This window comes from Centruroides sculpturatus, unplaced genomic scaffold, assembly GCF_000671375.1.
Source record: "Centruroides sculpturatus isolate CEXI.00-Female unplaced genomic scaffold, Cexi_2.0 scaffold211, whole genome shotgun sequence".
In the NCBI taxonomy this organism is placed as follows: Eukaryota; Metazoa; Arthropoda; class Arachnida; order Scorpiones; family Buthidae; genus Centruroides; species Centruroides sculpturatus.
In genome coordinates this window covers 601,228-614,537 of record NW_019384472.1, presented here as the reverse complement: position 1 = coordinate 614,537, position 13,310 = coordinate 601,228, and the positions used below count along the sequence as shown (strand labels likewise).

The 13,310-nt window shown below is 32.1% G+C and overlaps 2 protein-coding genes across 2 annotated transcripts in view; both read right to left on the bottom strand.

Annotated features, from left to right (window-relative positions):
• Positions 1-5: 5 nt before the first annotated feature.
• Positions 6-594, bottom strand: LOC111621207 (the record flags this gene model as incomplete). The annotated part of the gene is made up of 1 exon (XM_023363286.1): positions 6-594. A coding segment is annotated over exon 1 (402 nt), but the record flags the coding sequence as incomplete, so codon positions are not given.
• Positions 595-3,464: 2,870 nt separating this feature from the next.
• Positions 3,465-13,310, bottom strand: part of LOC111621206 (serine/threonine-protein kinase SMG1-like) — a 178,427-nt gene continuing 168,581 nt past the window's right edge. Inside the window, 11 exon segments of the mRNA XM_023363285.1 lie at positions 3,465-4,265; positions 6,971-7,077; positions 7,155-7,355; positions 7,435-7,693; positions 7,781-7,879; positions 7,963-8,088; positions 8,158-8,236; positions 8,312-8,436; positions 10,395-10,571; positions 11,144-11,312; positions 12,624-12,874. Coding sequence (XP_023219053.1) covers positions 4,188-4,265; positions 6,971-7,077; positions 7,155-7,355; positions 7,435-7,693; positions 7,781-7,879; positions 7,963-8,088; positions 8,158-8,236; positions 8,312-8,436; positions 10,395-10,571; positions 11,144-11,312; positions 12,624-12,874 — 1,671 coding nt within the window. The 3' untranslated portion in view covers positions 3,465-4,187.

Genomic DNA, 13,310 nt, shown 5'->3' with positions numbered 1-13,310 from the left:
CATGTCATGTGTTTTTGTGCCCAATCAAGTCTGTCACTTTTGTGCTTTAATGAAAGTGGTGGCATTACAGCTTTTTTTCTGAATTTTAACATTGGAGATTTATTTAAAACTCTCCACACTGTTGTGCTGCTACAAGGCAAGTCTAATTCTTGTTTTATTTTTCTTACTGATGTTTGTTTTGTGGAGCAAACCTTGATGATTTGTCTACAATCTCGAGGAGTAAGCTTGGGTTTTGGACCTGTCTTGAATTTTGGTACATCCTTGCCACGTCTTTTTGATAAATAATCACCAACAGTTGATTTTGGACGATTTATATATGCTGCAATTTCTCTTATTGACTTGCCTTGTGATTTATAGGCATCAATCTTCCCTTTTTCATAATCAGATAAATTCTTTGTTCTACCCATTTTAGAACGTTGAACAACGTAAAGAATTTGTATTACAATTAGATATGTAAGCTAATTTGCATATTTCAATGCTTGAAACTAAACAATATTCTGTTTAAGTCATAAAATGAGTGCCTGTCCGGATAAATATGTAACAGTTTTTTTGTATAAGATTTTCAAAAATATTATTTTCAGTGACAAAATATTAATGTTTGATTAAAATTCTTATTTTGCAGTGTAGAAACATGTAAGTCCATATTATTTTTAATAAAATATTTGTCACTTAATGCAGCAAATTTGTGTTTCACTTTAATTTTTTCGTGTCCGTATAAATTTGAAACACACCTTACTGCTGCAGCAGTTCCTCAGCATCTTTGAGAAGTGGGGACGATTTCAATAGTCACCAGGTATGGAAAAATTGACAACAATCCTACAGGACCACCAGCTAGAATGCACTTGACTGTATGGTTTAAACCGTACCATTTATGGCAAATGCAAATGCTTGCACTGTGCAACTTTTTGGTTGCCATGCTCCAGAATTCTTAATAATAAGTACACGAATGGGCAAATTGGAAGAGAACCAGTACATTCCCTCATTTTAAATCCTCTAGATTGGTGTCTCGACCTGTGGTCTGTAGGCAGATTTAAACTAAAACTCTCCAATGATGATTCAATTTAATAGTTTACTTCCAACTTAATTATGTTTCCATATGAATTGAAAACATTTTTAGATTTCAATGTTTAGATTTATTACATTATAAAAATGACACAATATGCTCCAAATGTTCATAATACCCATATGAGTTTAAAAACAAATTAGGCCTGCATAAGATAGTGGTCCTTGAAATTTTTCAGACAATTTACTGTCCTCTGGCTTAAAAAAGGTTGAGAAACACTGCTCTAGAAAGCTGTAATACCCGTAGTGCATTTGACAACTGATGGTAAGACACCACAGGCCCCTTAGATTTAATAAACCAATATTTTGAAAAAATTTTCATATCTAAAAATTAGGGATTAATAGATAAATTTAATTGAATTTAACAAAAAGGGTCAAAAATTTTGATATTTGTGCATAATTGAATATGCAAGCACTAGGTTTTGACTACATGGAGGACTTATCACACATATACACTATTGATGCAGCTGTGAGATCCAAATAGCCCCTGGGTCTAAATAATAATTTAAAAATACAGTAACATTTTTGTAGAAAAATATTCTTTCATTTTGATGGGAAAATAATGTTTTTCTAACGTGGGAAAGCAGATAACAGATCCACTTCCTTCCATGGAAGTTGAAACATCCTCTGTTTTTCCCTTATCTGTTAAACATCTCACCACGATAGGAATTGCCTATCCCTCATTTATCCCCTTCCCATCCGTTCACGTGGAAGAATCCTAGTATGATGATTGGTCGTAAATCAGGATATATAGTCGAAACTTAACAGAATTTGAGGAGTTTGTCGACATATCCCAGAGAAGTCCATACAAGCTCCTGATGGCCAACGCCCTTAATCGTATCCTATTGAGTTAATATTGAGTTAGAAACTTAAAAGATATATTAAATATTGTGCCTATCCAGACCTCTCTTGAACCGAAGTCCAAGAACGTTATCAATGAAGTACCTTCGCCAAATAAGAAGACAACAAAGCCAACTAAACAGGTTGTATGTTTATGAATGAATTGTGAGCTCTCTCTCTCGACATTGTATAGGTTAAGTAAGTCCATTACTCTCCTCAGCGCATCTAATTGTATTTATTTGCTATAGTCATTCGTTTAACTCGAAATATCTAACCAAATTTTTCCTTTTTGTATAATCTAGTTTATTTTTAGTTATTAAATTTTCTATATTTTTATCAAAGAAATGTCTAGTGTTGACTCTCTGAATCAGATCTACGGCATAATTTCACGTGTGTTTATCCGTATTACGAGAAGTAGATAAACTGGTGTCAGTCCTGACATAGATCCAGATCCTATGATTTAGATCTAATATTAAAGCCCTCCAAATTCGTTTCCCTAAGTTCGGGAAAGGCCATTCTTGTAGACGCCTGAGAACTATTCTCATGGAATAGATTGCCTATTAAGTGATACAGGAGTAACAAACTACCCTGTACCCCAGGCTAGAACTCACACAGCTGAAGAAATCACACAGAAATGGAGGAACGCTGGTTATTTATTGTAACAGCGGTATGTGTGATTTGTGTCCGATTTTTCCACCTGCATCAGTAGTGTGCGATAGGTCCTCCACATATTCAATTATAGTAATGTAAAGATGAAAAGCAAACCGATATCCGCACATTTATAACTTTCAATGCAAACATTGCTTTCTCATATGTAAGGGTATCACAATATGGCACATATACATCTGTTGTGGAATATCAAAAGCAGACTAAGGCCACAGAAATTATTTGAAAACAAGACATTTATTAGCAGAGCACATATCAATAATGACAAAAGCATTCTGACACATTTACAATCAATTGTTTATCTAAAAAGACCAAATGCACACTAACAAAAGAAATAATCACATTTGAAATTCCTAAATTTAATTATAACTAATGAGAAGCTATTTATTTAAGTTGGCGATCCAAAATCAATTCTAATTTAACCGACAAGAATTTTACCATAGGATATTTTCATTTAGATTATTGGCAGTGTATTTCCTACCTTTTAGTTTTTGTTAAGAGTTTGCTAAAAGTAAAATAAAAATGAACAATTTGGATTTCTCCTTTTTATTTGCTGTCTGCAAATAAATATAAAAATATGTTTAACAAATGGCACGTGATATATATATATATATGTATATCATGGAAAGAGGTAAGACGAAAAACCTTCCTCCAAACAAATGTCGGCATTTTAAATTAAATAAACTGATGTTAAAATATTTTCATAAATCAAGTGTTGGAGAAGAAGCAAATTAAAAATGTCAAAAAAAATGATACAATATGGCCAACTATTAAACAGTTTCTGAAGATTATTTTCCAGATCCAAAGCAGACTTCCAAACTGATAAATGCTAAAGAAAAAGCTAAAAGTATATTGTTATTAATATATATAAATTTTAAATGACTCGTTCATGTTACTTTTCTTCTGTTTTTGTTTTTTCCTTAATTTTTTGTTTTTTTTTTCTTTTTTTGGGTAAGCGTAAGGTGACGTGGGATCCGATCGATAATTTGAGCCTATTGAATTACAGGCCATTCTTGTATTGACACACTGTGTTATGTTGCAGGCTCTTAATTCGAGATTTGCTTTCCGCCAGCAAAATACTCTCGACTCTGCAATGGCGGCACGGGATCGGTCGATAAATTTACCTCTTGCCAAACTCTCACGTTACGAATATCTAAAATTTTACCCTTTACAATACTTTTTACGGACGCGACTCCCGGCCGCACTTTTAAATTTAGTGTTGGTTTAATTTATTATTTTTGTTTTTTTTCCCTTTAAGAGCTGCAACATGATTATACTAAATCCAAAGCACTTCATGTTTGGATATGTCCACATTTTAAACCCCTGTATCTGCCTTGCTTCTACCCCGTGAACCAGGTTTAGGGGATCTTTTTTTTGCACTTATAGTGCTTGCCGATTCGAATATTGCAGCTTATTACTGCATGCTGATGAACTCTTCTTCTTTATATGAAGGGCGAGCAGTGGCAAGACATACAGGATGGTAACAAGCATCCCCGGCAGCAGGAAAGGATGATGATTATCCTCCGTTTAGCTGTTATGCCAAGCAGCCACCCACTCACTAATCGGGGTGAATTGGATATTAAGCTCTCTCCCCATACAAGGGGTGTCTAGATATTGTTTCACACCCAGGGTGTCCATCCCTCGTATAATACAGCCAAATTCTCCAAATTAGTTGCTTCTTTGATGACAAAGTCAACCTAAAAGTAAATATAAACCATATAAATATAAAGTAAATATGACTTCTAAAAAATCATACTTTGTATGATGCAACACTAAAATAAAATATTTTAATGTTGACAAGTGTCAAACATTCTTTATTGACAAAATATATAACTAGGTTTAATTGTATGTCTACCCTAAATATTTGGAGATATTTATAGAAAGTGATGACACACACTGTGTGCAATAAGAGAATTAGATTTACAAATAAACCATACTTTTTAGTACAAGTATTTATGGCTGCATGCGTCAGTTTGTGAGAAAAAACCATTATGCTCTTCGTGGTCTATCTGACCGAGAAGAGCGTAACGGGTTCTTTCTCCTTACTCCTTTCTATAGACAGACATACAGAAATGAATAATAGCGTAAGTCTTGTGAGAATGGCCGAACCAATTTCTATGAAATTTTGTATGTTATTCGTGATAGTCCAGGGAAAGAAATATAAGCAAATTTTATAAATGGAAAGTAGTCTATAAGCCTATATACATTTACTCTAACAATCATCGTAATTCTAAGAACCACAAAATTTGGTTCTTTTGCATGAATGTTGTTTGTGAAGTTGTGTGTGAAAGTTGTGTGTGAAGAGAACCATGAAATTCAAAAACAATAAATTAATGTGGTTGTTAATGGGTGAAAGCCAATCAGCCTGTTAATGAGTCTAGAATTTTTTCTCTCACATACATTTTTGTGTGTGTATTTTATATCAAGTAAAGTTGACATACTGATATAAATCATTTTCTCAAGAAAAGTCAGATACCTTGGCTAGTCTATTTACTAAAATGAAAAACTTCAAGTTGAAGGAAGATGCCAAATATCAGCAGGTAGAAATCCAGAAGCTGTTTCTTGCAGTAAGTGTTGTATAACTAAATGCAAAAGATAGTTTGAAAGCAGTGTGTATTCTATAATTAACAAAAGTCTGAAGTTTTGTATATTAAATCTACCATTTTCTTTTTTAACTGTGATATGAAATATTATTAGGGAACAATCAGATATCACAATATTAATCATTTTTAAGGAATGTTCAATCTATAAAATTAGATAATATTACTGCTTCACAGAAAAACTAATTTTTTGATCTTCATGTTAATTATTATTTACTGCTTCATATGCTGCACTAGAGTATAATAAAACAAACTTCCATCACTATGGTGAGATTTCAAAATGCCAAGTGTACTCAATATTTTAAGAGATAAAAGACAAGTGCTAAATTGAAGAGCAATTCTTAAAGTTTTTTTACACAATGTTCGATGTAGGTAGAATGGTTGCGTTCATGGCTAGCCAAGCTTATCTGTCACTATTTTAGTGTATTGGAACAGTATGCAGTGCCACAAATTATTGAGGAAAATGTTGTCTTTTGGCAAGACCAAATTAACCAATCAAAAGGCCTCCACACTCTTCCAAACTCATGTCTTTTGGCTTTTTTTACTTGTGAGTTTGTATCAAGCAAACTGAACATATAGCTTCTGTGATTCGATGTTTTATCTCATAATCATGCAGAAAGAAAGGCGTACCACCTATGATCAGCATGGAAACCAGTGAAACCAACATATTTAATTAATTAACCCTTCCGACCCACGTTCGAGTCTGACTCGAGTTCAAACTTTACAAGTTCCTCCTTAATTGGTGAATATTTCATGTTTATACAGTATTAAGTTTACAAAACATAGCAATTTGAAACACTACCATGAATTTTACACACAAAGTACAAATGCATATCTTCAGATATTTAAGTGCATATTTTGAGTTAATTTATGAAAAATAAATTACATATAGGTCTGTATCTATCCAATTTGACAAAATGTTTATTGTAACTTTCCCTAAAAATGAAGAATCTAATTCTCTTATTTAGACACAGACTTGATTTTTTTTTGTGTTTTACTAATTGCACAAAATCAGATATACAAGGTGTTAAGAAACTAGAGTGATGAAATGAGTGGTTGATGAGTTTAATACAAGCAAGTTTGGTCATAGGATCCTAAATTTTTGTTAGTGGTCATTACCCTGTGATGCAGAGAAGTCTAATATTAAATATTTCTCAAAGCTATATGTGCAATGCTGTTAATTTACACTGTTCTAAATACCATTACGAAACACTCTCTACACTGAATAATCCGAAGGACTGTCTTGTACAGTTTTATGGTGAAAGGGGACTAGCAACTGTTCACAGAAAACAGTTTCGATGTTAATACATTCCCGCAAAGGTTTCTGACATAGTACCTTTATGATATGATAGGTGGAGTGCATGTATACGAGCATTTCATATATAAAGTTGACATGAAGAGTGTATGTGCATAAGTTTGCTTTATTCGAACTCTTTGTCTTAATGTTTGATTTTATGTTTGAATTTATATTTACGAATGATTCTGGAAGATCCAGCTTATTTTTCGAATTTAGTAAACCTGAAGAAGAACCCAGAAAGAGTTACAAAAACGTTTATTCATCACTTAGTGGTACTATGCACTGGTTAGTGGTTGCAGTGAGTCTTAATTATCATTATCCCGGTGTGGTAAGCAGATATCTAAAAATTTTCTAATTAGTCTCAGAAGAGTGGGGACAGTACCCGATAAAACGGGAAAGATTGGCTATAATCTAATAATCTTAATCTTCGCTATCAATACTTTTTTCCTGAGAAATGACGGGCTCATCTGCTAGTGCTATATAAAAAATAAATATTAGCAAATACCTGTTCGGCAATTGTCGATCGTTTATTAGGATCCGGATCTCTGCCATCCAATTTCATCTTTACTCTGCGCCAAACGTTGGTGGCATACATGTTACGCTCTTGTATTACTAAATTTACAAAACATTATTTAAAATAGCATAAAAAAATTTAAAGTCTGATTCAATTAAAATTATGAGGAACATACTTTTTCCAGTTCTAGGATCTCTCATTATAGAATTTTTCTTGTTGTTTCCGGTAGTTACCGATTTCGTCAAGGCGCCTTGACTGATTGGAGATGTGACTGAAAATAATTCTTGACCCTGAGTGATCGAGAGATTATTTTTCTTTAATTCGACACCTTTCAAATCTTTATCTACACTCTGATGAAGGGGATGAATTTTTTTGACTGAAAAGAAAAAAAATAAACTTTAGATAATGGAAATAATACATTAAAAAATTTAGCTAATATCAATTTCAAAAATTACAGTTTTCTTGATTAGACTTGGAAATTCCCATTGGTCCAGCCAAATTTAACAATTCATCATAAACTTCCTGCGTCATAGATGTCAAGGATTCTAATTTAGAAATGATTTTTTGCACATTGCTACTCTCCAGATCTTGTCCTTCTGACAGCAGTTCTCTTACAATTCCAGAAATTTGTTCAGAAAATGTTCTGTATGTTGTTATGTAATGATGAAGTCTACCTTTCTGTTTATCCTCAATATGAATATCTTGCTCCTCATACTATAAAAGTAAGTTTTTATTTTCTTCTAGCGAGTGTACAATATGTATATATATATATATAAAATGCAAAATCAGTAAACATCTTACCTTTGCCAAAGTCCGTAGGATATTTCTGATTTCAGACATGTAGCGATGATGAGTCGAAAGTAACGTACGAATACTGACAACATCGGTTTTCACCACATCCTACAAGTTATTAACAGATTTATGACTTTTTAGAAGCTTGTAACCTTTTTAAATAAAACTTGATAAGACAAAGATGCACTTACCCACAATACAAAACTTTCCATCTTTTTTTCTTCTAATTTTTCTTTGCAACTTGTAAGAATTTGTGCAACTTTTTCTTTTAATGACAAGATCCATTCTTGGGTGACTCCTCCCTTCTCAGGCAAAGGCTGTAATTTTGTTTTATAATGAATGTTACATAATAATAATAAAGAAGAGAAAAAGAATTTTAAACTTACTTTTAATTCTAACAATTGCTCTTCGATCGGAGTTACTTGGCTACTACAATTAGCTTCTAGCATGCAACTCTCTTGACATCTTAAAAAAAAAAAAAAAACAGACAAAAATTAAATATATTTTGAACAAAATTTTAAAGAGCAGTTAAATACATACCTATTGATTAAAGATAGAAATGTGGAATCTGAAGAAAGGGCCTCGTTTGTCCGTGTTCTCAGTGCTTCAAAATGAAGAATGGCATTACACACATTTCCTAATTCTCGAGATAACTGAACGAAAGCCTAAAGTAAAGCAAATTTATTATTATTTTAGGTATTTGAATTATCTTTGTAGATTATTAAATTTAAGAACTATGAATTCCAAATTAATTAATTTCTTAACACAAGAAAGTTATTATATATGCTTTTTATATAATGAAACTGTGTGTAGTTTTATAAATTTTGACTGCTGACAGTAATATCATCTTACTTGTTTCCTAATTTTAAAATTTTAAAATAAAATCTGTTTGATAATTATTTGAAATTATTTACATGAAAAATAAAACATTTTCAATTTAAAAATGCCCAATGTATTTCCATAAAGTCACAATTAAGGATTTAATTCTAGATTTATAAAATGTTTCCCATTAATTTCAAATGGTAGATAATACAGTGGTGCCTCGTATAACGTATGCTTTGAATAACGGACACTGCGAACAACGGACTTTCTGTTTGGCCATTACGTCACTCGAGCAACGGACTGGCTGTGAACAACAGACTTTCCATTCGGCAGTTACGTGAGGTGAACAACAGACTTTCTGCGAACTAGTGCGAATGATGTTTCCATTCTTTTGCTGTTGCCAATGACAACCTGCTATTTTTAGAATATATTATTAGTATATTTGAAGTACAGAGCTCCCATTGGGATTCGGCTTGCTCCCTTGTTTATTATGTACATCACCTCAGTGCAGGGTATTTACATTTATTCAAGTGTTGTGCAAATCATGGCTTCTAAAAAACAGAAAGGTGATTTTAATTGAAACAAAGCAAGAAATCATCAGAAGGAGTGAAAGTTGACAAGGATTTCCTTGTCAAATGGGGAGAGGTTCAGGAGTTTACCAACACTCACTATCCAAACAGCTGAGGCCAACAGGATCAATGATCTCTATCTTGCCCGTCATTTCCTACAGGTGTTGAAGAAGAGAGAGAAACAGACCACCTTGGACATGTTTTTCAAGAAGCCAGCTGCCAAATAACAAAGGATGGAACAAGAGGAGTTGACCCTGCAAGCCCCGGTAGCCTTTCCTGAATCTGACTAATTAAAAAACAATAAAAAGAGACCTGCTGCAATGTGTGAAAAGTGTGTGTCTCTGTATGAATATGTGAAGAAAGGAGGTGGAGAAACACTTTTGTTCCTCCACCACCTCCTCACAACATCTGACTACCCAGCATAATTGGGGATGGCTCCATTTTCATTTTTTTTAACAGTAAAGTAAGTTATTTTATGCTGTGGAACGAATTAGATGTTTTAACATGTATTTCTATGGAAAATGCGTTTCGTATAACAGACTTTTCACTTAACGGACTTGCACCTGAAACAGATTAAGTATGTTATACGAGGTACCACTGTATCTTATTTGGCCATCTCACACATTTAAAAAAATGTATCAACACACAACATTTCTAGAAAATACCAAAAATCAATACTACACCTTAAACTTCATAATGTATTCATTAAAACAAACTGAATAATACACATAAGACAAAGAACTTTTAAAGGTAACACCCTAAACTTTTATATGTTACAAGAGAACTATAATTATAGACAAAGCCACACATAGAACACATTACAGGCATATCCATTCCAAATATCCTCAAACACACAAAATACCAGGTCAGTAAAAATCAATGAGTATTCAGAACTCACTTGAGAAGTAAAGTGAATACAGAAAATGGATAAGGTGTCTATTGCATCTTTAGAGAGTTATAAGTTGGATACAATTCCCTCTGCTCTGTAAATGTTGTACTGTTGTATACATTATAACATATAATTTCATAAACCCAAAGTCTAGAATACGTTACACAACAATACACAATTATAATGAATTTGTTACATCATCAGGAACTTTTACAAGTATTACATTTATTTCATCATTGTAGCAGCTGTGGTGGTAATAATTATATGTTGCAGATTAATTTTCATTATTAACTACTTGTGCAACAATGCACATTAACAAATAAATATAAATATATTTACTTACACTTGCTGAAGTTGTCTTCTCCGAAATGGCACCTTCAAAGTCTTCCTGGATTGTTATAAGTGAAGGATTGGCACCTGCGGCCCACTTCAATCTCTGTTCAACGCTAGCCGTGAGACTGAGATAACGTTCTTGACCAACCGTAATTGCCGCTTCCAGAGAAACTAATGCTTGCACGGTCTATTTGTAAAAATAGTTAATTTTTATTATATGAAGCTAATAAATTATTTCATAAACCCAAAATTAGTTCCAGTAGTTTTTGGAACAATATAATTAAATTTACACAAATTAATGAGACTTAATGTTAAATATTATAATGTTTTGTTTACTAAGGGTTAATAAGACAATAATTTTTCTGTCTACATCATTTAGTAGACTAAAACTGTAATGTCCATTTCAATACTTGGCCATTGACCCTCTTTCACAGTATCATTTTCAATTAAAATTCAATGTGTCTACTTTTTTTAGTAAAACCTCTTTGCATAATAATACAAAGAGGTTTTAGTATGCCAACTGTGGCCAATTTATGAGAGTTTGTGAAATAAATAAATAGATTACAAGACAAGCATTGATCATTATGCATTCACTGTAAAAAGGAATCAATATTTATACTCAAATTTTAATAAGCAGTTTTGTATGAGTTTTACAAAAGATCTTCTCTTATACTGCAATTTTTATTTTTAGAGTTTGGAATCAGACCATCAAATGTTAAACATTAAATATGTTGGCCAGATTGATGGACAACAAATTACCTTGCGCATTTCCGACATCACTGATGCCCGGGTGGGAACTGCCAGATTTTGTAAAGGTCCTATATTGCCCTGAACTAACAGATCTTCATGTAGCCACTGATGACGAGCAAGTTGAAGCTGAGCTCTTTGCAAACTTGCTTTTAAGAAGAGAACATTTTGATCCAACCGTCTGTAAATAACCAAACAAAAATATAATTAGATATTCTGAAAATATTAAATAAATAATCAAACTGATTATGTTGGAAATGAATCAGTTACACTGAAATTGTAATTGATATTGTATTATTATCAAAATACATATTGAAATTGCATTGAAATTTCAAATTATTATTGAAATTGTATTTTTGATATGTCTCTCTCAAAACATATCAATAATACAATTTTAATATTGGTATCAATGCAATTGATTCATTCAAATATTTAACAATGTCTGTCAAATTAGTCAGTGTAAAAATTGGTTTTCATAACAGAACCGATTCAATTTCTGACTGTTTAATGTTTCTATAAAGAAGTTTATATTAATTCACCAGAAAGGACTTATTAGACATGACATAAGTAGTTTCTTACATTCAGATCTTCTTTTATATTTATATTAAAGAATTATGTTTCAATATGTGTATATCTTTTGGAGTATTTGATTAAATGAGAGTTGCATTAAATGCAATAGACTTATTACAGTCAGATTTAAAATATTCATTACTAACTTACAAATTTAAAATTGTGTATTATAGAACAAAACTAATTAAATTATACAGTCTATTTATGCATATATTAACTACATTGTTCAAAATAATTACAGAATGTCATAATGTTGTATTTATTGTGTAATGCATCAGTGGTATTGTTGATCTGACTTTGATGTTTTGATAGCAGACCTATCAACTGAATTCCCAAATATGTTTTTTCACTCCTGGATGTACTTTTTTTGTATTAAGTGTTTCAGTTCTGTGGGAAAACATTTAAGAGGGTCATTTTTTTTAGCAAGTCTCACCATCTGACAACCAGATAATGAGGGACAGGGCCTGAAATCCAGACAGACTGACCCCGCAGAAAAATTCCTTGGATTTTTTGACCTGTCTGGATTTGATCCCGGGACCCCAGAACAGTAAGCTTCCACCTAGGACCTCAGAAGAGTAAGCTTCCATCTTAACCACTCATCCATCTGGCCACATCCCAGACATACTATGTCAATTGCAGAATATCACACGTCCTGTTAATCTATCATAAAACTACATCACATAAAGTTCAATAAATTCTTTATATCAAGTTTAATAAACATTTTCTAACAACAAAATTAATTTAATTATAGTATTAAGTTTATAGTGCAATATATTTGAACTCTTCATCCCTAATTTTGATAAATTATAGAAAGTTCCATTTTAAAAGTAGTCTACTTGTACATTACTACTTTCAAACAGTGTTCCTAATTTTTAATATTTCTTAGTATTTTACTTTCAGCAATAGAAGGAAATAAAAATACCTGGAAAGATCCTCTTTTCTCCAACTGCTATCAAAGTTATTAATCAGAGTACTGGCTTGAGTTAATTGTCCGGCTTGAAATTTCTCCTGTTTTATACACAAGTCAACTGCCTTTTTGCTCAATTCTTCCAGAGAAACTTTACCCTCTGCGCCGATATCTCTCAGTTCTATTTCTGCGGTGACGTCTATGCCAAGAGTGGATATGAATACACACAGAGCATAAGCCACGGTCTGAGAAGGAAGTCCAAGCACCTTAAAAAACAATTTTTAAAATTTTTGTTATCAGAGAGAGAGAGAATTTCTAAATATACAAGTAATTTATTTCAATATACACACTAGAGGTTAAGATTTTCATAAAGAAACCTTTATTTTTATTCATTTATTAATTTTTACATTATTAATTCAAAGAAGTGTGGACATTAAGTTTCTTGTCAAAATTAAGCTAGTTATATTGCAAATTATTGTTGTTCTTTCCAAGAAATTTCTAAATTAAGTACCTTAACAGAAAATAGAAAATATTTAAAATGCTAATTGAAAAACTGATTACACAGATCCACAAAATGAGTAAATTTATATTATTAGTATTTTCCTGTCTTAATTGTATATCACTACCTACATTAACTATTGAATATTAAATAAATTTATACACACATGCATCAATAAAACAATGTCATTCATAAAATTTTAA